Below are 27,554 nucleotides of genomic sequence, written 5' to 3'. Positions count from 1 at the left end.
GGCTTCAGTAGAATTGCACTCTCTTGTACCAAATGAAGGTATGTGCCTTTTTTTTTTAACTGCAGTATTTTCCTAGATCATGAGGAAATTTTAAGTGGGAAATTAATTTAAATTAAAAAAGGGGAGATTCAAGATGGATGTGAGGAAAAAATTCTTCACAATGAGGTTGGTACAATACTGGCACAGATTGCGCAGAGAGGTGGTGGATGCGCCATTCCTGGAGACATTCAAGGTCAGGCTGGATGTGGCTCTGGGCAACCTGACCTAGTTGAAGATGTCACTGCTCATTGCAGGGGGGTTGGACGAGGTGTCCTTTGAAGGTCCCTTCCAAACCAAACAGTTCTATGATTCTGTGATTCTGATCTTCATGGCTTGGTATTTGATGATGTAAAAACCACACCTAAACCAACTTCAAACTGTTAAAATATTTTTAAATGCAATTTGTTCTTAAAGGGCTTCTGAGAAGAACTGGTTATTTCACACACATACACACACTTTGTTTTGTGATGCTATGAAAACCTTCATCTTTTTCTTTTAAACCAATTGAGAGTGCAGGTTTATCCCCAGGTCTGTGGCCTGGGTGAAACCTGAGCCAGTGAAATTAGGAAGCTGAGATTTGTTTCAAATGTAATGCATGGTGAGAGATCACTATTTTCTGAAGTGTCTTTATATTTTTTTTAAATCATAGAATAGTTAGGGTTGGAAAGGACCTTAAGAACATCCTGTTCCAACCCCCCTGCCATGGGCAGGGACACCTCACACTAAACCATATCACCCAAGGCTCTGTCCAACCTGGCCTTGAACACCACCAGGGATGGAGCATTCACAAACCTCCCTGGGCAACCCATTCCAGTACCTCACCACCCTAACAGTAAAGAATTTCTTCCTTATATCCAATATAAACTTCCCCTGTTTAAGTTTGAACCTGTTACCCCTTGTCCTATCACTACAGTTCCTTTCCAGCATCCCTGTAGGCCCCCTTCAGATACTGGAAGGCTGCTATGAGGTCTCCACGCAGCCTTCTCTTCTCCAGGCTGAACAGTCCCAGCTTTCTCGGCCTGTCTTCATATGGGAGGTGCTCCAGTCCCCTGATCATCCTTGTGGCCCTCCTCTGGACTTGTTCCAACAGTTCCAAGTCCTCCTTATGTTGAGGACACCAGAACTGCACACAATACTTCAAGTAGCTATTGCTCTGGAAGGTGATCTGGAAAGCAAATTTGATTCTTCTCTCAGCAGTATTGACAGTGCAATGTACATTGATGTTGCTCACTGTAGAATTGAGCTGTAATTTCTTTACTTAGCAATACATTGCCTACCCCAGGCAATTAAAAGCCATGACCCAAGAACTGTCACCAGGGAGTTGCCATGGGCCCAGTGAAAAAAAATATGAACAAAGTGTAGTTGTTTGGTTTATTTGCTTGTGGCTTTCCACACATCTGCTTTGTGACTTCAAACTATTCATAGCAGACATTTTAGAAGCTAATGGGAAGTACAGATGCTGATCAGTAAGCATGCAATGGGGATTTTAAGCAAAACATGAAATATTGTGAGACCTACTATGGAAGAATACTAGCTGGGTAGGCCTTGATCTGGGGGAGCACTAGGGATGGAGTTAAAGGAGGAACAGCTTCTGGTGTTCCCAGCATAAATGATTTTACCCTGGTGCTTGTGCATGTTTGCATCTCTGTCAAGTAGGTCACTGCAGAGGAAACTGCACATGCCACTAAGTTGAGTAAATGGATGGATTTGCTAAATTTGCTCCCATTGCCCACTGCTTAGCTGCAGTTTGACAGGCTCATTGTTATACATTTAAGCAAACACGGAAAGGGACATAGGGAGTGAGGACACATTATCCAAGCTGAACTCTGTGTAAACTCTGCAAGCAAGCTGAAATAAAAACTGTTAAATATATAATGAAATTATTAAGCATTAGATTTTAATGTAGTAAAAATCCATTATTTAATAACACACTCCCATAGAGTCCATATATACACAAAGTGATATGTCATCTTAAGATGAAGCATGTAACGCAGTTTTGACCATCTTATGCATAAACTCTCCACTGCCTTATTAAACATTTCAAATCTCTGGACAGATGAAAACTTTACAAAACATTTCATCTTTTCCCAAGATACTAGCACTAATGTAGACTTCCCAAACATGTATGACAGGCATAATTTGGGCTCAGATCACTTCTGGAGTTAATTTTCAGAATTGCTACTTTATGCAATGCCGTATCAGGATTAAATAGTAAATAGATTAATACATATGGGAAAGATGAAGCTGTCTCTGGCTTAGGAATTTCAACACGAGATTCTAATGCTGGAAAAGTTTCATGACACATCACCATCAAGGATATTTTTGTGACTGCTGAAGTCTTGGCTCATGTTTTCAACTGTCTGTTGGTTGTTTTCTCTTCCGCAGCATTCAGGGTAGTTAAGGTATTTGGCTGTTTGCCTGAGAAGTTGATGCCATTATTTCTTTGTAAAAGATTAATTCAGGTAAGTGTTGTGTAAGTGAACATGACTATGCAAGAGAACAGAGAGATGCCTAAACCACATGAAAACTCTGAGTTGAGTCCATGTCTTCCTGCATAGTGTCCTGTCTGTCTAGGATGCAGGAAAGGGCTATGTTTGTAAATCTGTTCTAACTGAAGTAAGGTGTGTATATGTGTCTTTTTATCTGTTGATAAGCCAAGGACTTATCTAAATTAGGACTTTTAAAATTAAGCTTTCTAGAAAACCCATAGTGCTCAACTACATAATCTTTTCAGCCACTTTAAAGCAGCTATTGATTTATTCCCTTGTAAACTGCCAGAAAACATGCAGAATGAGAATTGAGCTGGTTGTGATTTTGTTTGAAATGTCAGCTGTCTTGTGACTATTAACAAGTAATTCTTTTCTTAATCTTTTACCTTAATTATACAAGTTGTAGTTTAGACTCATTGCACTAAACTAAGGTAATTAAATTTAGAGTACAGACTTCTAGCATACTGGAAATGCTCTGCTGATGTTCTGTGTTGACCCTGGATGGTAGCCATGTGCCCACCAAAGCTGCTCTATCACTCCGCTCCTCAGCTGGATAGGGGAGAGAAAATATAATGAATGGCTTCTGGGTCAAGATAAAGATAGGGAGAGGTTATGCACCAGTTACTGTCATGGGCAAAACAGATTCCATTTGGGGAAATCTGTTTACTACTAATAAAACCAGAGTAGGGTAATGAGAAATAAAACCAAATCTTAAAAACACCTTATTATACTCTTCATATTTACATGGGAAAATGAAATTCTGAACCCCTTAGAAACAGATGGGAATCATCTGACTAAAACCAGACACTTTCCAATCCCCCACTGGCTTCTTTTACAACCAATGGAAAACCAGATTTGTAGTGCCAGCATGCAAATTGTCTGGCGTATGTGAGATGCTCTCTTATGATACGAGCTGTGCCCTCTAAGTGCCTCCTTATCTCCACTGGTTATGAAAGGAGCCCAAGCTCAGGGGTAGGTATGTTCTCTGTAGCTCTCTGGAGTCATGAGGTGACCCTCACAAGTAGCATGCTTATTGATCCTTCTGTCTTTTAGTCGTTTTCTTACTTTTGCGTATAATTCCCTTTCTACTTCAGGGTCTTCATCCTGGATGTTGGGTTTATTTCTTGGTTTATATCTAGTTCCTATAGGCATTAAATGCCATACAATGCTCTAATCACTTGGAATTGTTGTCCAAGAGTATTTGTTGTGTTTCCATGAAGAGTTGTTCAGTTCTCTGTCAGAGCTTAAGATCCAACATTCATCATGTATGGAAAATCCTATTTGGTCTTAATACAGATAATTTGTAGAGCACAAGTATTTGGCTTCTGTGTTCAATTCAAGTGCTTGAAGTAAGGAGTCAGTTTGGGCAAAAGTTTTGGAAAACCTGATAAAAAAGGAATCATGCTGTGCAGAGAAAGGGGAAGTGGAAGACCTAATGTGCTTTGAGCATTATTCTTGAAATAAGACACTTCACTCTGGTAGATGTCTTAACACTGGTTTAAAGGTAAGAGAAGGTTTTGCCTTTGTTGTGGCAGAGGATCACCTAAGCTGTCATTCAGTTTGCCTGTTTTTTTAAGTTGTTGCACACTCTGGATGTTGATGCAGTGTTAGGTCAGATCCCATGGTGTACAGTGAGTGTCTGTATCAACAGGCATAGTTACTTCTCCCTCCCCTGGTCTGAGCAGACCCAGGTGCGCCCTATCTCTACGCCATACTGCAGTGGGGCTGTGGGGTGCACTAGAACCCCCCCCCCCCACGCTTCCCTCCTCTTCACCCCTCCCAGCTTTCAGCACAGCAGAATTTGCAGCACATGGCTCAGGTCACTGATCCCCAGGTACCCTCAGTTTGAATCAGCAGCCACATGTAGGTTGAGTCATCATGTTTTCCCTTGGCTGTCATCCTTAATGTTTTCTGCTGTGCTTTGTTGTGTGATAATCTGGACTCTGTTTTCCTAGTGCCTGACCAAAAGAAAGTAGGAAACATGCAGAGATACCAACAATGCAGGGTGGATAGCAGCTTGTGTACGTGTCCTGGAAAGAGGGGCAGAAGGAGAGAAGAATTCTGTGAGGAAATCAGTAATTTCTTTGTCATTTTTGTGTGTGGTTGTCAGATGCCCATGTATAAAAATGTTCTGCCCATGCCCAAAGTCTGTTTCTGTGCATGTGCAAGTGACTTCAAATTTTTGCAATGGTTTATGCTTCCTTATTGAATGGTCATGCTTGCAGTTCAGTTGCGTACTTCTGGTTCTGGGACATCACTCTATGTTATGGCCATATGTTGCAGAACACTAAGTGTTTTAGGCAAGGGAGCAAGCGAATATCATGACTTTACATAGAGACCCAGAATAAGAGATTAAACTCTCATATTTCTTGCAAAATTATCCTGACAGTGAATTGATTCTAAAAGGTTGTGGCTGTAAGCTGTGTTGGAGATGATGGAACAGCATTTCTGTCAGAGTTCAGTTTAATCATTTGCATTTGCAGGCCCTTTTCCTTAATCCTGGGTCCTGGCATTAACCCAAGAAGTGCTGTGCCTGATGTCAGTTTTGTATTACTTCAGGAAAAAACAGAAACCATGTTAAGAAGTAATTATTAAAATATATTTAACTTTCTGGTCCTTCAGCGTGCAAAATGAAATAAACTGGAGCCCAGTACATAAACAATATTCCATAGAAAAAAGCATATTAGAGAGTGAAATATTTTGGTTGTGAAAAGCTATTCTATCATATTCCATTTAACTCTGTGTTTAATAGTCTCTAGTAACTCTTTAAGAGCAACTGTGTGCTGACATATCTGAGCAGAATTTGACCATTTTTTTGCAAAACTTTAACATTTCCCTTGCAGTCCCTGAATTGTACCAGAGAGAGGATATTATCTCTGGCTATTTAAGTCCAAGCTATATTCCTAGTGGCTTTTTCTTAACTGATGACATTAATTTTCTATATCCGTTCCTTTTTTTGGAAGCATTTAAGCGGAATGCTACATCTTCCAGTCTAGTAAGCAAATGAATACTTACAGGCTTTTCAGTGATAAAAGGAATACAAGACTATTGGCATAGCTCCAAATAATAACAGTAATAGGTAATAATTATAAATTTCATTTTTTCCCCTTTTTCTCAGCTGTAACTAATCTTCACTGTTAAATGTTTTTGCCACTTTTTCTAATTAGACAAGTCTATTAAGACGAGTAAATAATAATTAGCAATAGTTTGTTAAAAGAGTGTGCTGACATGAAAAGATAAGTTTTTTCAGAAGCTGGAGCTATTCTGTTTGTATTTTTCTAGGTATCAACACTAGCTGAGAAACTTTCTTCAAGTGGAGATTCAGTAAATGTCTAGTAAGTTAATAAACTACAGCCTCTACTGATTTGCAAACCATTTAATGTTTCTGTTATGATTCCACAGCTGACATGACTCCCATGTGAAATCACAGCTAACAGGCTTGGATTATTGGAAGGTTTGTGGGTTTGTTTTTGTTGTGAGTTGCTTGGATCATTTAAATTCTGTCAAAATGACCTCTGTTTGCTGGAAATTTTTCTATAATTCATACAGACAGGAGGAACATCTGATACCTTCAGACAGAAAATGCAAGGGAGCACCACTCCATGGGCTGCTTCTTCCCCCTGACATCCCACCATTACTGTTTTTGGAGTGTCCCTGTGCTTTGACCCCTGACAGGCTTGGGAACTGTCTCTCTCCCCATGTTGTCCTGGGCTAACGCAGATCAGGGGAGGCAATGGGCCAGCATTCACCTCATACAAGGGTGAAGTCTCAGGTTACCTGGGCCTGCTTGACTCCCCTGCCGTCCCCATCCAGATTGTAATGCCTTAATCAAGATCACTTGGGCACTATCTTTAAAACTACTTTGTTATAACAGTGTAAGACTTCATTTGTTGTGGCTGAAAGTTTCCAGTGCCAGCTGTCAGCATTAGGCTCAATGGCTCTGGGCAATTCCATCCAACAAATCTTCCCAAAATGTGGTAAGATTACGTTAGAAATATCTCCTGCTTGTGGTTTCTTAAAGCTGTTTCACAGAGAGATGTCAATATGTTTGAAGTACAATCTCATCCTATGGCCAGCTACAAACTTTTGCTCCTCCTTACACAAGTATGGCAACCACAATGCAGAAGGCGACTCACTGGCGGTAAGCTGTAAATCATAGAATCATAGAATCATAGAATAGTTAGGATTGGAAAGGACCTCAAGATCATCTAGTTCCAACCCCCCTGCCATGGGCAGGGACACCTCACACTAAACCATATCACCCAAGGCTTCATCCAACCTGGTCTTGAACACTGCCAGGGATGGAGCATTCACTACCTCCCTGGGCAACCCATTCCAGTACCTCACCACCCTAACAGTAAAGAATTTCTTCCTTATATCCAGTCTAAACCTCTGCTGTTTAAGTTTCAACCCGTTACCCCTTGTCCTATCACTACAGTCCCTAATGAATAGTCCCTCCCCAGCATCCCTGTAGGCCCCCTTCAGATACTGGAAGGCTGCTATGAGGTCTCCACGCAGCCTTCTCTTCTCCAGGCTGAACAGCCCCAACTTTCTCAGCCTGTCTTCATATGGGAGGTGCTCCAGTCACATTTTGTAGTGTTTTATCAGAGGCAGATGTTCAGTAGGTGCTAATTTTCTAGTGTTCGTTTTCAGTTGTATTTTCTACTCTGTTTTGGTTGTTGTGTTTTTTTTTTCTTTTTTCTATTGTTCTATTGTTCCTATTGGTTTCACTAATGCAATGCACAGCAGAAGTGGTAGATAGCTATGGTAAGAAGGGATCAAAGGGAGCAGGCTTTAGATGTGTTGATTGATGAAAAGCTATGTGCTGAAAAGGTAGGGAAAAAATGGACTTGAGTGTGAAAATTCTTCATGAGAAGTAGATTAAAAATCTTTAAAAATCAACGGCAATGTAAAGCTTTGCTTAGATTAGGATTGTAACAATTTTCAAGATTCAAAACCATTAGTTAATTCACATATGTGACATTTTATTGCTTGGTATCTAAGTGTTGTCTGAGTCTAATACAGACCTCTGAGAGTATTGAAATAGCATGCTAACATCTGGCAAGATTTGCTTTGAGCTAAGAAATGGCATGAATCTTACAAAAAACACAGATAATCTACTTGTTCTTATGAAAATTTTAGAGCATGCAATGGTCAAACACCACTGGATCTGCATTAGACTTAATTCTTATGTGCATATGCACACTGAAGCATTATTGTTTGCCAGATTTACAATTTGTGGGTAACTTCTCTTCTGCGTTCAGGTCTGTTTAAGAAATTGCCAGGGGATCTCTTTACACTGACACATTTAATCATCCTAATGAAATTATCCAAGCTGTTAGCATGCTGCACAGCGGGCAGCACAAGCAGCGTGTCCTGGAGCAGGGATCTCGCACTGTGGTCAGGAGCACTGCCTTCCTCTCCACCTGCGGCAGGAGAGCAAGCACCATACAGGAGGCTGATAGCCATCCGTGCAGCTAAGCCATCTACCTCATTGACAGTTCAGCAGGAGTTAATTAAGCACAGTTTTAGGGTAGGAAGTAATATGGTAGGGATGAAGCGTTATAATTCTGCCTCTTAATGAAAGGGTAGAGTATCTATGTGGTATTTGGGTGTGTTCTATATGTATGTTCCATGCACTGACTACGGTGCACAAAACAGCTCTTTTCCATTTAAGTCTTCGTAACAAATCCAAGCAGTTTGCCTAAATTTATCCAAACTATCAAATTTTGCTCTGGTTTTGATCTGCTCAGTTTTTAAAGAGGGAACCTGTGGTAGCGTGATAGGGCTGAGGACCAGAAACACTGTGGATGCTGAGGATTGCTTTACTGCATGTGCTTCTTAAAACTGAAAGTGTATTTCTATTTAATATCCTTGTGAGAGGCAAAAACTGCATCAGAGGAGTAGGATGAAAGGCTGCCAGAGAAATATGCCAGTCAGTATTTAAATGGGCTTTTCCTAATGGGTAGAAAGCAGGTTGTGAGGAAATACAAAGCCATAGCTTAATATTGTTTGTGATGGGAGTAGTAGATGTATCACCATCTGGTTTGCTCTATATAACAGTTTTTCTCTAGTGATCAGTGCATCAAAGGGTGTTTAACAAGGAATTTGAGCAAGAGAATGAGTAGAGCTTTACAGGTATTAATATCTTTTATTGGGTTGGGGGCCCTCAGACTTTTGGGAAAGAAATATTAATAGTAGATACAAGCAGGTAATGGCCTCTGACTGTGCTGTAATTGTTTCTTCTTACCGACAACTAAATCAGAGTTGTGCCTTGCAGAGGGTTGTGTATTCATGTACTAAATATTTAGTTAATGTGTCTAGAATTCTAAACTTAAAGTTAGGATAACCTTCAGCATCCAATGATATTTTTGCAGTGTGTAGTCCCAGCAGTCTGGGTCTTCCTGAATTTATCTCCCAGGCTGCTTTGCTGTTGTGAGCCCTGTAAAATTAATATATAATATATATATTGATATAATATATCAAGGAATTCCACTTATTGACTATGTACTATGCAAAGGAAAGTACCTTCTCCTGTAATTTGGGCTGCAACCTAATGATTTCATTTGAAAATCCAGTTCTTGTATTATGAGAAACTCTAAATAATATTCCCTCATCCACCTTTTCACATTTTCTGAGTTTTTTTTCCTCCATTTTCCTTCTCTAATGTGCCCTGATGTTTGCTTCCTAAATGCTTCTGAGCATTGCTGCTGGGTGGAAGTGGTTTGCATAAAACTGTCTATTGTAAGTCTCTTTGCAGAGCAGTAAGTCAGTCAGAAACAATCACTGTATATTTAAAGCTGTGACTGGTTTTCTCCACATATGGCAGTTTACATCAGTATTGCATTTCGTCTGCTCAGTGAGTGTTTCATGAGGTTGTTCTGCAGTACTTCACAGTTAGCTTTTGTTGATTTGGAGTTATTCAGTGTAGTATAATCAGCAAATTTCACTCATTGCTATCTCTTCCAGACAATCTATTCATGTGACAAATAACCCAGGGCCTAGCACAGATCCATAGGGGACTTTGCTAGGCAGTTTCCACTGAGAGAACTATTTTCTCCTGTTCTTTATTTTTTGCCTCTAATCAATTATTTATCCATGTGAAGATTTCTGTTATTGTAAGGCAGCTTACTATCCTGGGCTAGTCAAAGTTGTTTGGAAATCCAAGTAGGCTTTATTGAATGTATCATCCCTGTCTGCATGGCACTGCCAAGGACTTCTGAATTAGCAAGGCATGGCTTCCCTCATGCTTGTCCCAACATGTCATACCTTCGTATACATCCACTACTATATTCTGTAGTGCAATTTCCACCAATCTACCCAGTGCTGCAGAGTAGACTCATCTGCTGGATGAAATACACTGCGAAGGATTTCTGTCTGCATCATTTACAAACTATGTCTTAATGGATGTAGAAAAGATCTCTTCTAAGGTCCTTCTGAAGGGTTAATACTGCTTTTCCTCACTGCATATCCTTTAGCAAGCAAAGTCATCTTGGGTGGAGGTAGGTGCAGCCCTCTGTACTGTTTCATCCCACCTCAGTAGCATGTGAGGTTGTTGGATTGTAAAACTCCATCAGAACATGTTGGCCCAAGGGCCATGTAAAGACTGATCTACATATTTTTACACTCTGTTCATATTATCAGGTATGACTACTTATTGACCAGTTAACAGCAATTATTATAACAAACAGTTCATCCACTACACCTTATGACAGAAAACTGACTCTGAAGAGTAAATATTTCTCTTTATAAAGAGAAATATATTTATAAAATATGTTCCCTCCCTAGGAATAGTAACTGCTGAAAAAAAAGCAGATGGTAGAATCATTTTAAAATCTCTAGAAATATACCTTTGTTATTAAAAATGAGCAGTTACATTCAGTGAAAAAGCACAGGCTTGTAGGAGGGAAGTTAGCTAGGTGTGCTGTGGTGGAAGCTTGCCTCTGGCAGATGATAATATACTGTAATTTAACCTCTAGCCTTACTTGGTACTATACCCTTAGGTAGGAAAACCCTGAGACTACATGCTATGTATTACGTCTGTGCAGATGCTCAGCACAAAGGGAGGTCCTGGGGATGTGTGCCTGTTTGGAAAGTAAAGGAGCACTCCTGGCTGGAGATGGGGGCTCTGGAGGACAGTGGAGTATGGACATGTGTGGACATGGGGCTGCTGCAGTGGTGCCCTGAGAGCATCCTCCTACTATGCTAGCACTGTACATCCATGCCTGCTTTCACAGGCACACAAGCCCCAGATTTCTCTTGAGATGTTGCTGTACAGGAGCTCCATCTAGTGCTGACAGTGTATTTTATTCTGATTCCTTACGGCAGCTGGATAAATACACTGATAAGGAGGCAGATGATTTAGGAGGCGGAATCTGCAAGTGCTAGCCTGCTTTCCAGAATGCAGAGGGATCCTGCATAATGAATGGAAAGTGAGAGCAACATTAATATTCAGGTTTGGGTTTGGGTTGGTTGTTTGTTTTTTGTTTTCTTTTTTTTTTTTTTTGCTATGCTGGTATTTTGATGCAAAAGGGAGTTTTTTACTGTATTTATACCACTAGGAGTAGTTGGCTGGTTGGTTGATAGATAAACATATCAATAACAGCAGAAAAGCATAGTACTACTCAGTGATACATATTAAGTTACAAGATATAGCTAAGAATTAAGGTCACCATTAAAACACTGTGATATATTTAAAAATTCAGCAACGGGGGAAAGAAAGAATAAACCAAATAATTCTCTACTATTAAAAGTAATACATGCTATCTGTATTGAAGATATCACCAAACACAGAAGGAAGGGAAACGGAAAGTGGAAACAGAAATGACTCTTGAGAAAAGAGCAGGGAAGGTTTACTGAACAGGGCCAGTAATGTTTGCTGTCAGATTTGTCCCAGCAGGCTTGAATGCAACAGTGATTTTGCAGTGATTTCTTTCAAGCACAGAGTTAAACTGTGACTCCCATCAGAGTTAAGCAGGAAGGGAATTCTTTAGGGAAAGGAATGATTACCTTCTCTAATGGACTCATGACTAGAAGTCATCTATGCAAAAGAAACAAATAATTACAGGCATTAAATAAACAGCTACTGTTGCATTTATGTCTAGTCAAAGTGAATTGCTGATATTTGAAGTAGCCTGTGTTTTGAAAGCTGAGACTGCCAGCATTTAAAAACTGGTTGTAACTTCTAATGGGTAACAAATGATTGTGGGAAATATTTTCTCTATTTCAAATAAGTAGAAATGTTTCTAATGCCTTAAAAATCCAAAGAAAATGGTGATATGATCACTAGAACATGGGAGTATTCAAAGAATAAGTCACCAAATGCAAGAGTATTTGATTGCTTTTACTGTATATTCTATGCCTATTATAAATATTTAATAGGCATATACTAATACAGCCAATAGTGTTTTGGGAGCACATCCCATTCTCAGCTGCTTCTATCAGTTATTGAGGCATTTATGCACTTCTCTGCAGTTTGTATAATTTATATTGGCACTGAATTTATCAGGAGCTGCCATATTCACACTGTGATTTGCTATCTCATAGGTTAATTTATTAGGATTTGTTTATTCACTGAAATGTAGATACTGAGCTGTAAAGTTCAAGCAAGTCAGGCTAGTATTGGCTGTTTGTCCACCAAGGCCAGTGCTCACTTTCAGTCTATCCATCTTAATTCTGGCAAGTCCTTTAGGTTCAGTGGGCTTTCTTTTTAACTCTGGAAATGTTTGGGGTCTTCCACCAAAATCTGTTGAGAGCTGGATTTTGGTTGATAAATTATGTGTCTCCTTTTGTTTGTGAGGGAAAAGTTTAAAGTGAGTAATATTCCAGGGGGAAGGAGCAGGGAAGGAAGAACAGCCACAGGCCCCTGTGTCTGCCACTCTCCACACCTGTTTGCACCTCTTTGAATATTCAGTTGTGCTTCTTATCTTAAGAAATGAAGAAACAAAGCAAAACCCACAAAACCAAAACACCCACCGAAACCCATGATAAAAATGATTTTGTAAAATTTCATACTCACAATCTCTCACTTGTCTCTCCAATTTGCTCATTTGATGCTGCTTTCCCCCCAGCGCTAGTGGCTGTGGAAGTTGTTAACCAACTTGACTAATATAACTATGTACTGTTAGCTGAGTTTGCTTCACTCTGGGCTGCCTATCCCAAACTTTGCAGGTTGATCAACATTCTCACTGCCATTTGTGGCAATTCTGGTGTCACACAAGAAGAGGAGATATAAACTGGAGACTATAAATGAGATAGGACTTGACTACCTTGACTGTAGGAGTTAAGTGTGTATTAGCTCATAAGAAAACCAGAATAATTCTTTACTTTTTTTTTTAACAGTTATCAAGTTTTGTTCTTTCTTCCCATGATGCTGTGCCCCTCAGTAGTTTCTGATTCTTTGCAAAAGTGTATATGTTGTGAGGAGGTCAGTGATCAGGTCAACAGATGACAGAAATGTCCCCCCTTCTTCTGCCAAGTGAGTCAGCTTTTGAAAGTTTCTGCTTTTGTCATTTTAATATTCTGACCTCCTCACCTTCAAGGAAGTCTCTGATGGCAGCAATCACTGTGGTGCAAATGACTATATTTTTGTGGAAGAAATAAGTTGACTTTAAGGTAAGCATAGCCCAGTAGTTTCCCTTATCAGTATTAGCAGTAACTAATATATAAAAGATGGAATCAAAGCTGATGATAACACAGTTTGCTCCATGTGCACTCTCAAAGTCTCCAGTGCTGTAGTAGCTGTTAGGTAAGGTACTTTGATCCAGAGCTGATAAAATTTCACCTGAAGATTAAGCTACCATTAGAAAGAGATCTTGTTGCTTTTTTTCCCCTCTTGCTGCTTCCAAATCTGCCTTGTGAATATTAGACCTACCAATTGTGTTGCATGCACAGTCCATGAGGAATGATACTGGGATATGTTTTCAGAAAGGTTTCTAAGGAAACACAGAAGTGCAAATATGTTGGAAAGGTCATATCTTGTAAGTTGCTTAAATTGTTTATGTTGTACTTTGATTTGTGGAGTTTTTTTTTTTACTTCTGTAAAGAACTTACAGAAATGCTCTCATTTAAATTCAGCCAAGTTATTTCCCTAGAAAACAGCACTGAGTCACTGATCAAACTAGTTTTGTATAACTCAATAACATATTTATGTAATACCATTCAGCAGCACAACTTGGAATTAAACTTGAAACTGTAAAATTGAGGTAGTAAGAGCCTTGATTTGAAGAGAGCTTTTACTGCATTGTTCGATGTTTACCTCTAAGTCCTTGGCAAGTGTGATGAAGGACGGCAGCCAGAAGAACAGTAGAAGGATACCTTAGCATAGGATTCCCCAATATTCCCAGTTTGGGGTGCATATAGTCACAAAACCCTTTTCTTCCTTTTGCATCTTATTGCTGTCTCACAGTACCACAGAGAATTTCAGCATATTCTCCACTTAACAGAGCAGCAGATTTAGCAGCTGGAGCCTAAGGGACTAGAGGGAAGGGAATGTAGCTGTGTTAGAACATATAACATTTCTGAGCAATCTGCCTGCTGCCCATGGCATTTCTAAGTGGAGATCAAAGCATGTTTCCTCCATTCCTGCAAATGTTCTTTCAGCTCTTTCTTGCTGTATCTCCAAATTCATTGTTCACCACTGCAGGGTGGCCTGGCTTCAACAGGAGTGGTGCCTCTTGAAAACCCCAGTTTGTTGCCAGGGAGGTACCTGTAAGCAAGAGGTCTGACAAACTGATAGCCAGAATCCCTTCTTCTCCCTGTTGCACAAGAGGTCCTGGACAAACCTCTAAAACACAGACCTTTGTGTTTGTGGGTGTGAGAGTGTGATTGAATGACTTACTGTGAATGGGTAAAATCAGCCTGGATGGGGAGTGGGTGCAATAAAATCATCTTGGCCTTTTCTGAGCAATTGGATTTAGTTTTCCTGCTTTAATGTCATGTGGAAGAGGGAATACCATTGCATTCCTCCAAGCTCCGTGTGCCTAAGCTTACAGCTGGCTTCTTTTCATTGCCCCTGATCTTTGGTAACCAGAATACAGTGCAGGATATCATTATGCCATGCAAGTGTGATGCTGCAGGACTCTAATCATGATGTAGGATAATGACCTTCAGGAGATTTAACAGGGCAAATACACTTAAATTCATAGTCAAAACACCCAGTATAGATGGAATCTCTAGGATTCTCAGTTTATTATAACCTACAGATCATTGGCAAGCTGCATCCTGTTTCCAGTTACTACATCAGTATGCAGTGTAAAACAGCAAAAACTAATACTAAATGTTGGGATTCATGGGAACAAACCATAATGATTTGCTGTGTCCTTCACAGTATATTCTGTGTCATGCTGCCAGGAAGATCTTTAAATGAAAGTAAATAGTAGGTAACGTCTCAGATGATAGTCCTATAAATGGATGCCTATACTGGTTTATGACTTGAAATTGAATTTCTTGCACTGCAACTAATTGCTGTGTAGGAAAGGCTTTTCCCTCACATCCAGCTTATCTCAAAGTCACTTATTTCCATGGTTAATTTTTGAATAATTATTTGTTTCTGTAATGCAATCTGCAGTGGATTTTTATGTCATTTTTCAGTACTGCTCAGTGAGAACCTCAGCTTTGTTCCTGTATTTGCATGAAATGTTGGAAGAACAAATTACATTTCTCACTGTGATTGACTCCTGTGGAGTTACTTGGCTAGGTACCAGCTCAAGGCCCTAAATATTTGTTGGAGGCAAATTCTATTTAGATTATCAATTCCTGAACTTAATTTTGTTTCAATTTTAGAAAACATTACTCATTTCAAATTCATACACACAGTCGAGCCAGTCATAAATGCTGTTGCAAAAATAAGACCAAAATGTTTGCATAAAGCATTGTGCTTAGCTTTAAAATTATAATTAGCTTTTTTCTTTTTATAACTTAATTTTTTTATTTATTTTCTGGTTAAGACTATGGAGATTACCATCAAATCTTTTCCTCTGCCATAAGTCTAAAGTTTTTAATCGCTTTTTATTTTAAAGCTGAGATTCTCACAAATTCTTATGACTGCAATAGATAGGGTGTGAAATAGAATACAGGTAACTGCAGGATTTCTGGCAAAGACCACAACGGTTAAATGCATATGACACAAGTCTGATACGCAAAAAATAGTAGGCACAATGAAAAGTGAGAAGCTGTATTCTACTTTATCTAAACTGGATTACAAGAAGGGTGAAAGGGAAGACTGAAAGGGTGAAAGGTTAGACCTGTTAGTCTAACCTCAGTACCTGGAAAAATTATGGAGAAGATCATACTGAGTGCTATTGAAAAGCACGTAAAGGACAAGGCAATAATCAGGTTTTGTTGGCAGTTCGTTCACTAACTGTTATACACCTGATCCCTGTTTTTAACTTTCATCCAGTGTCAAACTAAATGCCTTTGTTAGGAAATAATATTGTTTCAGTCCAGCAAATTAGGCCTATGGTATCTGCTGAAATGCATCAAGTGAGAGTGAGATTTAAAAGAAACCCAAACCAAACCCCTACTTTTTAATATTAAAAAGCTAAGGGTATTCTTAGCAAATGGTGACATTGGAACTGATAACCTACCATGGTATTGGAACAGAGTTGTTTCTTTATGGACATTCTGGTTTGGTTTTGTCCAGTCTTGATTTCTGTGTTAAGATGAAAGACCCTTGGTTGGGTAGAGCTGCAGTGTTGGGGTACAGAGGGTCCCAAGTTTGTGTACACTGCACACAAAGCAGACAGAGAGGGTTGGTGTGGCCCCTGTTGTTTCAGGTTCTTCCTCACCTGGGTTAATAGGTGTTTTCATTACTTGCAGCCAATGCAATGGAATGCATCTCACTGTGGGGAAGAAGCTACTTGTTTAATTTTTGTTTTGGTTTTGGCTCTTCACTGCAGCCTTTATTTGTCTTTCAAAGTACTGGTTTCATTCTTCAAAATATTGAGATTTTTCTTAAAAGTTAGCTGAGCTTAACAGATTTAAGTACATAAAGAACATTGAATTATTCTAATATCTCTTATAGGCTACCTTTTCAGTGCTTTCTTTTTCCCTTGTTGTCTTGAAATCATTAGAACTCAAAGCAGAGTGGTGTTAATTTCAGTGTTTATTAAAAAGTTCAGGTATAGCACAGATCTTGAAGTCTCACTGTGACAAAAAGAAAAATATTGATTTTATTTCTTTTTTCTAAACTTTTGTGGCCTGGGATTCCATAGGTCACAGTTATTGTTCTCCAGAGAAAAATGTAGTTTGCGTCATGTCAGTGGAACTCAATAATAAAAGGTGAATAAAGATGAAATGGCTCCTGCCAAGATGTGTAATTAAGAGTCTTCTTTTTCTTCTGTATAGAGAAGAAAAATGATTTGTTATAATCTAAAGGCAACTTTTCTGGTTTTATCTGATTGCTAATATTTGATTTAATCTTTACTGACACCAGCATGATCCCAATTTAGTAACTAAGCATTAATTATATGTCAGTTAAAGAGGCTTTTTCTTTGTCTCAAAGCAAGCAATCTTGCATTCATGGGTAGTCATTTTCAGATCCATTCCATAAATTCCAGTGTGAGAAAAGCTGAGCATCTTTTTTCTATTGGCCAACAGGCAAAAATACAAGGAAGTGTAAACAAATGCTGTAAGTTGTGATAATACACACCATAAGAAGCTGCTGGGCAGCTGCACAGCATTGCTCAGACTTGATCTGAGAACCCAATGGCTAAAGCACCATCCAGGAAGCAGGGCCCTGAGCTAGGGAAGTTTGAACACCCTATTTGGGTTTTGTAGGCAACAGTGTACCTGCAGGACTGAAGGGTATTCTCAACAATAGTTCATCTCACCTGCCATCTCCTCAAAATAGGGACATTATGCACTCTGTTGCCATCAGAGGTAGAGCAAGAATATACAGGGTTGCTACAGAGCACTCATCTGGGAGGGGACAGAGTTCTTGTTGCCAAGACTGTTTTCTATTAGTGCATGACAATCTCATCTAAAATGCAGAAATATTGAGGCCTAAGTTTCAAATATCAAATCTGTAATTTTGCCTTAGGTACCTGCATGAGCTAAAAGCTTTTGATAGCGAGAAGCTCTTTGGGTGAGCAGGTAAGAGCATCGAAAGTGGCAATGCTCAGAAAGTGAAGATAAATAAGTATGGGCTGGAAGCAAGAAGAGAGCAGTAGATTCTTTGTTCCTGAGTCTGTAGTGCAGAACCTGCTATTTTTATTTATTTATTTATTTATTTTTCCTATATTGACATATGTGTTTAATGCAGGAATTACGGAACCAGGCTTTCAAAGCTATGTAATGTAGGAAATCAGACTAGATGAGGGATAATCAGAAAGTCTATTCTGCCTCTAAAATAGTCTAGCTCTAAAAAAGCTTTTAAGTTAGACTCTGAACTGCATAACTCAGTTGCATTTAGTGGAGCTGTGTCATTTTACAGCTCTAAGTGTATCTACTTTTAAAGTCTGGCTTCCCTGTAATATACAGAAAATAATGTAGTGGGCTTTTATAACAAGAAAGATGTTTTCTTCATCAGGAGCTGCCTTCTCCTTGCACCCTTTTGCCTTCCCTTCCCCTGAGAAATAAGACATCCTATTGCAGCAAGCAGTGCTTTCATTCCCCCTGGGTCCTTTGCCATACCCAGCTCTGCACAGAGTAACTGCAAATTGTTGTCAGGATGGCAGGAATGTGCCTGCATCCAGCTAATAGGAAAGGAGTCACTGAATTTTAGGGGAAAGAGAAGCAAAATGCTGTGCCTGGGGAGAATCCTCTCCTGTGCCCTTTGTATGGGGTGTTTTGCCTGGGTACTGGATAGCCTAGTGCTATCACTTCCATTCTGTGCCTGGGAAGGAGCTACAAGAAAAGATGACAGTTGAATGGGGAAAAATTGGAGTACAGCTGTGAATTCCTCTGAAGATCACCTTTTCTGTTAACAGATTTGTTGGAAGATTTGTAGAGGGAGTCGGGACCTCAAATCTTGGAAGAGAGAGTAGAAATGTCCTACTAACCAGATTTTTGAATCTCCAATTGGAAGATATAACTGGTCTGACAGCTAGGGCTCAATTTTAACTTACTTTTAAATTTTATTATATGATGCACATGTAAATAAAATTATGATCTGCCGTATCACAGTCATGTCAAGGGTTGTTTGTTGTTTCCATATCTGAGTGGTGAGAACTAAAGATATATCTAGCTGATGGAGCAGAAGTGCAAAAACTTCTTTCATTTTGGGATTCCCAATCTTGAATTGAAAGCTTTTTTTGCATGTATAAAAGTTGATGCAATATTTGAAAATGCTCACGGATGTTAAAAATTGAATATTTCTTAGCAAGGGAATTTTTCAACATTCTATTACTTCATGTGAAAATGGATTTGCCTTGGTTAATAGCAAACCAGCTAAATCTGAGAACCTGCTTTTAATGTCTGAAGTACAAAGATCTTCCAATATAAGGTAAATGCAAGTTACACAGAATTTGACACAAGGGATAGAGCAACCAAGTCCTGCAAGGATTTAAGCATACAGAATAATTGAAATAGTTTTTACTGTTGCTTCAAATATGTAATAACCAGAAAAGCATCTAATTTCTTAGGGTTTAAGATGGATGCAGCATGAAATAATGAATAATGAAACTAAGCATTTACATTGCTTGATTCATTGCAGGCATTGTGTCCCTGATCTCCCTGGCTGTCCTGTCCTACGAACGCTACAGCACACTCACCCTGTGCAACAAGCGCAGTGCTGACTACCACAAGGCATTGCTAGCAGTTGGTGGTTCATGGATTTACTCCCTGGTCTGGACTGTGCCCCCTCTGATTGGTTGGAGCAGTTATGGGATAGAAGGTGCAGGTACAAGCTGTTCAGTACGCTGGTCCTCAGAGTCGGCAAAGTCCACATCCTATATCATCTGTCTCTTCATATTCTGCTTGGTCATCCCCGTGATGGTCATGATGTACTGCTATGGTCGCCTCCTTTACACTGTTAAACAGGTAAGCAGCTGAGTGTTACTGATAGTGCAAACTGTTCTGAGGTATATGTCACATTTTCCCTCTATCAAATTTGGAAATATTGATGATAGCAAAACAACAAATCATAATGAAATTTAAAAGACCACAGCCTCAAGAAAGGGGCAGGAGATCTTCACCAGGCTTTATAGTTCTCCTGAAGATCCAGTCAGAACCATCAGATGAACATCCATATAGATACTGATTTTGTGGTTTGGAAATAGAGTGTTCTAGGAAAACCATCATATCTGGGTGATGGTTGCATTTGTACAGAAGCCTGAACATGTTTACCTGCCTATGAATAAGACATCCATGAAAACATTTCTTCCTGGTTTTGCATGATGACATTTTAATCATTTCTGCTTCTTAATCTGTGGACTCCTAACTCTAATGTAATGCAATTCTACTGCAGTTTGCAAAGTTATCCTAAGGATCAGCTTCTCCCTGTAATTCTAGGCCACATTTAAAAGTTTCCTTAAATACTACTGCAACTACAATGACAGTTCTCTGACTGGTTTAAGGTTCACCGCAGATATTCCAAAATGAATGTTCCAAAAGACCTTGACAGGGGTGTGGTATTGTGAAGTTTGAATGCTCTTGGGACAGTAATTAAATGATTTAATGATGAATAATAAGAAAGGAATGAGTGTAGAGGTGATCTCTGAAAAGCAATTCTCTTAAATGTTCAGATTAATTAACTAAAGATGTTAAATGGGGGGAAAAAAAGGGCAGTAAATCCCTGAACAGAGGCTCTCCTACAGAATTAAAGTGGATGTAGTTTACTTTTGATTAGTCATAAGGAATTAAGGTTTTGCGTTTTACATGATTTGTCAAAACTTTCAAAACACTTAAAGCCCAAATGGGAAATCTTTTCCTGGTTGAGTACTGAGGGGAGCAGTAAAATCCCTTTGATGAATCACACATTTGTAATCCTCTTAATGCTATGCAACAGTAATATAGAAAAAGTTTCCATCCAGTAAGCCATTAAACTGAAGTTGCAGACCATATCTGGTCCCTGGGCAGCAGTATCCTTAGCCATCACCTTAAAGAAAAGAGCAGCATCTTGGAACATGTGCTACTAAAAGTATGCAGAAGATTCAACTTTATTAAACTTTTGTCTCTTCTTTCCTTCAGCCCTCACTGCTTTTCCTGGCAACAGCCATCACACCACATGCAAATATTTGTATGGGTGAAGCCCTTGAGGTGTATTTTTAGCTCCTAGTTCTAAACGTAGACTTGTGTTTATTCACTTTTTTTTAATTGTTGTTTTAAATGTAGTAGTAATTGCACCAATCTGCCTAATGGGTCTCAAAGTTGTGGCAAACATGATGAGGGAACAAAGTATCATGGGAAAAATATGTGCAATCTATAGCCATTTTGTATTTAGACATGAAGTCTGGATAGACTTGTGTTGTGGTTTAACTCAGGATAACTGGGTAGAAGACTAGGTTGATTAATTAATTAACTGCCCAGGAGGGAAAAAATGGCAGAAGGAATAGCATTTTCCACAATCCTGTCTTCCCCATCCTCCATGTGCTTTCCAGAGTGATCTGGAAGCCTCTGGGATGCTGAGGTTAGAGGGTTTGAGAAATTTTGTAAGTGGTGGAAGTGAAAAAGAGCTAAACCCGATCTTGCATAATCTTCTGGAAGAGCAGGGAACTAATGCATGTTAAATGCAGAGGAAGTCCAGTGAGGATTAAATCACATCTCCCCTCTAAAGTTGTTATGACTACAGGTCATAACAGCTGCCTGAGAATTTGTGAAGTCTAGAATAGCTAAGCCTTGAATTTTTACACAAACCTTCTAATGCTTTCCTGGTGTTTGCAAAAGATTTTCTTGATAAGTTTCAGCAAAAAGAATCTCAATCAGAAAACTCATCAGTCCTCAGCTTTCTGTGATGTACAAGAAACTGTCTTCAGTACCATAATCTTCAAATCTTGCACTTCATAAATCTCCTATGGCCTATGTCTAAATTTATAATGAACATATCATAATACAGTCACTGAAATACAGACTTTTTCTCCCTCTGAGGTCTTCTAACTACTCTGTAATAAATGGGATAGATTATGAAATGGTAAAGTATGTCATGTTTCAAACTGGAGGAAGGGATGAGCAATATGCAAATAAAAATATAGTAATTCTTACATAAAACTACGAAAAACAGATAGGGTAATACAAAAAAGAGGATTACTGCATCTATTTTAATGCTGTTACTTTCTGGTGTAGACAAAAAATTCATTATCTTGTAATATTCTGACCTCATAGATTAAAGTCCTCTGACCCTCTATGGTACATATTAGAAGAAATGCGGGAGCATTGCAAACATAGTAAGTGCATTATCCCAGCTTCAACTGCTTGGTAAATTTTCTGAAATATACATTTCATAATTTTTAAGAATGTATGTAAATTTTTATGTTAGACTACTGTAGCATTAATGGTGCTGCACCCTGAGATCAAGAGTGCAGGATTTATGCTATTATTAATAGTGCAATGTAAATTAATTGCGGTGGAAGAAATATCTTAGTAGATCTGGGATAGTTAATGCAAGAATTGGCACAGTGCCTGCATTTTCTTATTGCAGGAACTCAATTATAGATCTGCTTTTCTCTTTTTCTTCTCTAAATTTGGTCAATTCCTATAGCATCCTGTCACTTGGAGCATTAATAGAACCTATGAAGTCATCTGCAATCTGTGTAATAGTGAAAGGCACAAGGATTTCAGTAATACGGGTTTTGTAAAAGATTGTCTTTTCAAGGAGTTACAAGTTAATAGCATCCTTGTATGAATAATGTTGACAACAAATGCCATTAAACAGTATTACAACATGACTGCACTATTGTCTCAGAACTCTTGCCATTTATCAAGCTTGAAGACCTTTAGGAATTGGACAGGTTTTTTTCTTTAAAGGTATGGGCTTATTTTCCAGAATGGCTTTATGTGGATGGTTGTTTGGTTGTGCAGGTAGTCTTTGCTGCCATCGTTGTGTAACTCACTCACAGGAGCTCTGAATAGTGGAAGCATTTCAGAGATGCTAAGCAAAATAATGTTCAAAATGGAAAACTGAATCAAAAAAATGTGGTTTCAGGAGTTGTTAGGGAATCTGGTAGTGCATCAGTTTTTATGACATGGAGAAACACAAATATTTTATTAGACTTTTCTTCCCTCTGAGTTTGTATTTTCAATCTTGCTGATGTTGTTTCTTGCTTTTAAGACACCTGTTCTTCCATTCCTGCAGATGCAGAAAGTCACTTTCTTCTTTGTTTTCCTTTAAAGTGTCTGATACCTGTAAGTAGAAAGGGTCAAAGTTTGCTCCCTCACGAAATCTTACTTACATATATTTTATTTCTTCACATTCTACAGAACAAGGGAAGGAAATTGAGAATGGGTTATTACTCATAGTGCAATTATTTTTTTCCTCCCAGTTTTTGGTTGATGATGCTTCTCTATGACTCTACCGTTGCATTCCCTCTGGAAAAATGTTCTTTATAAAGGCAGTGTCAGTTGTTTACACTTTTGAAAAATGGGCTCCCAAATGTGGAGTTACAGAGATTAGCATTGCGATCACTGTAGCACAGAAGGCACAATATGATTAAAATCCTCCGCTGTGGGGCCCAGAGAACTCATGAACCAGCCTAATAAGAATTAGTAAAACTTGTAAAAGAGATCTCTTCAGTCTGTATTATCTCCCACTTGCATATAGAAACGTTGCCAAAGGGCAAGAAGAGTCCCAGAACATTGTTTCAGGATAATATTTCAGCTTGATTTTGTGGAGCCTCTTGTCTTGGCTCGTCTCATTGCCAGTCTTCCTTTGTCAAAAGCTGTGCCTGAACCAAGCTCGGCATTTCTTTATGGACTGTAGCTAGGATGTTGTTAACAGTAAAAAGGACTGTAAGCAGAGCATAAAGACTTCAACACATGGTGTAATACACATCTGACTTGCTGACTGCAACAGATCCTGTGTTAAGTGGGCTGTATCATTGGATTTTTGAATATATGGATGTGTGCCTTGACCTGATAGTTCTATTGTATGTGGGGTTTTCTCTTTACTTGAAAACAGCGAGAAAAAGTAGAGATGAAAAGCACTTACTACATTCTTTCATGTTATTACCTGAGTTCTAGTTTGACTTCATGTTTTTGACAAAAAAAGAACAAGAAAAACTATTCAGGAAGTATTTTAAGACTAGTTCATATGAGGCCGAAGTTGGCCTTACCAGTATGCCTTGTCCTCCACCCCATGGTGCACCTACTGATGCTTAATTCCTCATAAACTGATAGCTTAACTTGTGACCAAAATGTAGGCTCAGGTAGTGGAATTAACAGACTATTTCCCTTTGCAGTAACTTTTGTTGTTTCTTTTGAAAAGTGCCACATGATTTCTGACTTCTACATGTCACAGGAGAACCAGATCGTCTTTTTTATCCCATGCCCTGACCTTTCTGAGTCTCTTGTCAACTTGTAGAGGAATGAAGACAGTTAAGGTTACACTGTGGAGAGCTGCCTGGTCCTCTCTCTCTTACTCCTCTTCCAGACTTCAAAGTACCAAATTTAATGGAGGAAAAAATACTTCTGTCTCTTACGTAAAAAGTATTGCCCAGAGTGAAATTGTGACTTGATTATAAACCTGAAGGAACCAATTTTGAATTCTGTGTGATGAGATTTTGACTCTAGTATTTTTTAAAAATCACTCGATATAAACAACAGGGTGATTTCGAAATCTCCTGTGCCTCTGAAGAAAGTCTGAGAGAAAAAAGAAAGAAGATAGAGATTTTTATGACTTACAATTCCTTAATCCTTTTTTATGTCTGCATTATTTGGAACGTTTAAAAATATCTGTAAAAACAATTATTGCATCATTGTTCATGAAGGTACTCAGGAAAGGATAATAAAGTAGAAGGATCCCCCCTGTTTCCAGTTCTCCAGCTCATTTGGAAATGATTGTTTATAGGAAGACAGCACATTAGGGCAGAATGCACAATGATTTTAACTGAAAAGAATTTGTCTTCACATAACACAAAGAGTAAGATGGAAAAGTAATAATTGTTCCATCATTCTTTTGTATGCTTCATATGTCTAGTTATAGAGAAATTTGATTTTCTGAAACCGTATCTTTGATGGCACTAAAGTTATGACTTGTGTTGAGAGGATTGACAAAGCAATTATGTACCATTAACTCTTATTTTCTAAAAGCCCTAAATAAAACCAGATTTGTATCACAGGCCTTCTTTTAGAAACAAAGCTCAAAATCTTTCTCATTATTTATTGAAACAAAGAAGTCCTAAGAAATGTAATTCAGGTGAAGATGATGTAGACCTGGTCCTTTGGTTCCTATAGCTCATCCCTTTCAAATTTGATTAAATCCTTTGGGATTTTACTTAGTTTTGAGTATGCTTGATCCTAACTGTGAATGTGCTCAGACAGACAGCTAAACTCATTGGGCAACCATATCTTTATTTCTTATTATTTTTTTTACTCTCTGTTCACAAACTTTATTTCCTCCCTTTGGGACTTTATACTTTCTCTCCTAACTTCTGGTTGTATAGAGGAAGAATGATAAATAACTTTGCCTTTCCTTTTTAAACCTTGCCATAAAGATATAATAATTGTGTCATTGTTATTTAGTGCCAGCTCATAGTAGAAAATATGAGTATAACATAACTTTTGAAACAAAATCTGTAGCATTTTAACACTGAATTTTGGCATTAATTTAGTGAGGACTTTACAAATACTTGTTTGCACTTTCATAAACAGCACTTTTGCGTGCTGCATTAATACCAGTTCTTATTGAAGAAGGCTGTCCCAATGGCATAATTTTCAGTGTCTTCTGTAACAGTGGACAAAAATGTGAAACCCTGAGAGATAAAGGAGATAGCTGACATTATTTCTTTGTGTATAGCTGCAAGGTTTGTAAGTTTGCTGTGTCAGCTTTTAAGAGAATGGAGGTATGGCGAGTCAGTCCAATGTAAAAGTCCAGTGTTTAGAGACTTCAGCTGCTGTCAGGTCTTGTATAGACATGTTTAAGTCATGGGTGACAGGTATGTTCACTCGGAGTTGTTCTTTGTGTTGACTGACTGTTGAAACGTGACCAGGTGAGTCATTTTTTGAGCTCTGAGCATGCTGGAAGGGAAACAGACAGAAAAGATTATGATGTTCTTTCCTCTATGCTTGCATAAACGTAAATCATTAGTTAATTGTTGTACTTTGCAGAGAAGCACTGATACTACGTTGGCGTAAATCACGTGCTGTACAAATTCATCGTAAATCAAGTTAATGGCTGGTCAGAAAATAGGATTTTGTTGGGCTTGACATTTTTTCATTCTTTAGATAAACTAGGGAGGAAATAAGCCTGTTACAGTCTTTAATAACAAACTAATAGAAGTTTAAGTTCTGATGCATTAATCTCTGGATGCATTATGCCCATAAAGAATGGGCTGTGGTCTCCTGAGTTTTTCGTTTACAGTAAATGGTGTACATCAATACCAAGCATTCACGATGCCTCTGTTCAGGGGTTGATTTAATGAAGTTTTTTTCCCGGTAGGCAAAAGTATAAGATTTTTTGTTTGCTCATCAGTTATAAAACTGGAAAGATTAAATGTGTGGAAGGATGCTCTGTAGCGTAAAGAATATGTTTTTGTGCACTTATGCTTCAGCACTGAGAACTGAGCCACACTTACTCTCATGTAGTTTAACTCTACTTAAGAAACCAACTTGTGACCTCAAGCAGGATCTCTGGCAGAATATTTGAAGCAAAATAAATTGTCCTACATGTAGCACTATGTCTTTGACCCCTACATTAGCTGTGCCATTGTGTGAGAGTCTTTATGCCACTCCCCAGCCAGTGCTGTCCGAGTGGGAAATCAAAGCCTTGGTTCACTGCACATAAACCATGATATATATAGCGAAGCTTTCACTCACAATCCAAACTGTAGTTCTACTTTTTCCTGGTGGAGAAGAGAGGGCCATGAAAGATGTTTGCTTTGACTTTTTCTATCCTTATTCCGCTTCCACATTAGTCCCGTATAGCTGTAACCATTCATTAGTTCTTTGATTTAGTCTGCCTTCCACTGTTGAGCTTCCTGAGAGGTTAAGATACAGTGCCTGAGGCAGGGATGGAGGGAAAGAATTTTGTCTGAGATTTTAATCATGTAGTGAAGAGCAATGGCATGCCAGTATGACATGACAAATACACATGCTAGAGAGATATAAAGGGATACAAATGATGATTATGCACTTACAAACTGAAAATCAAAAGCATGTAAAAGAAGAAAGGTAAAAATCTAAACCAAACATTGCTTCAAAGTTTCTAATCAATTGTTCCATTATCTTCAAATCCTATTGGTTAGGTAGGATTTTTTTGCTAACTCAGTTGAATAACTTGCATATCGGCATGCGAACCTCTGCATAAAGGTTAATTCAAGGTTTATGACTAAGAGAATTGAGTTGAGCTCTCAGGCTTTTATTATCTTTACATAGTTTGACACATTTCTATTATTAAGTTACAAGATTGATCTTACTTTTTTTTTACCTCAGTTAAAATAAGGTAAAAAATAGATTCCCTAGCTACTTTGCTCTAAAGCTATTTTATCCACAAACAAAAGGTGGGAAAGCCCAGTTAATCTCTGTCTTATATCTCAAATTTTGTCTGGTCCTGTAGCTTCAGCTTAACCTGACTGAAGCTAAAGTGGCCTCACCCACTTGTAATACTCATTTTGTTCAACAGCTACTCATACTTTAATATTTTTATGATGAATATTGTACCCTGCTAAAGAGTTAGACTTAAATGGCACATGTATGCTTCCTTTATGAAACCTGCATTTATTTTCAGAGGAGGCAAACCTCTGTGTAATGTAAATATAATGGATTAAATGAGAATAAGTACAAAATTTTGGAAGTGATGCAAGATTATTGTCTTCACAGTGTATACTTTAATACTCAATATTTATGTGAAGTGGGCAGGTCACTCTTTCAAATCACACACCTCTAGAAGCAGAATGATTTTTTTGTGATTGTGTGCTTGTGTGGCTCTGCACACAA

At 38.5% G+C, this 27,554-nt stretch overlaps 1 protein-coding gene across 1 annotated transcript in view; it reads left to right on the top strand.

Annotated features, from left to right (window-relative positions):
- LOC106023517 (opsin-3-like) overlaps nt 1-27,554 on the top strand; it is a 78,699-nt gene that overhangs the window by 4,264 nt on the left and 46,881 nt on the right. The window contains exon 2 of the mRNA XM_013129619.3: nt 19,183-19,508. Within this exon, the coding sequence (XP_012985073.1) occupies nt 19,183-19,508 (326 nt within the window). The remainder of the gene's footprint in view (nt 1-19,182; nt 19,509-27,554) is intronic.

The sequence above is a fragment of the Melopsittacus undulatus genome, chromosome 2, assembly GCF_012275295.1.
Source record: "Melopsittacus undulatus isolate bMelUnd1 chromosome 2, bMelUnd1.mat.Z, whole genome shotgun sequence".
In the NCBI taxonomy this organism is placed as follows: domain Eukaryota; kingdom Metazoa; phylum Chordata; class Aves; order Psittaciformes; family Psittaculidae; genus Melopsittacus; species Melopsittacus undulatus.
This window is presented reverse-complemented; position numbering and strand designations above follow the sequence as displayed.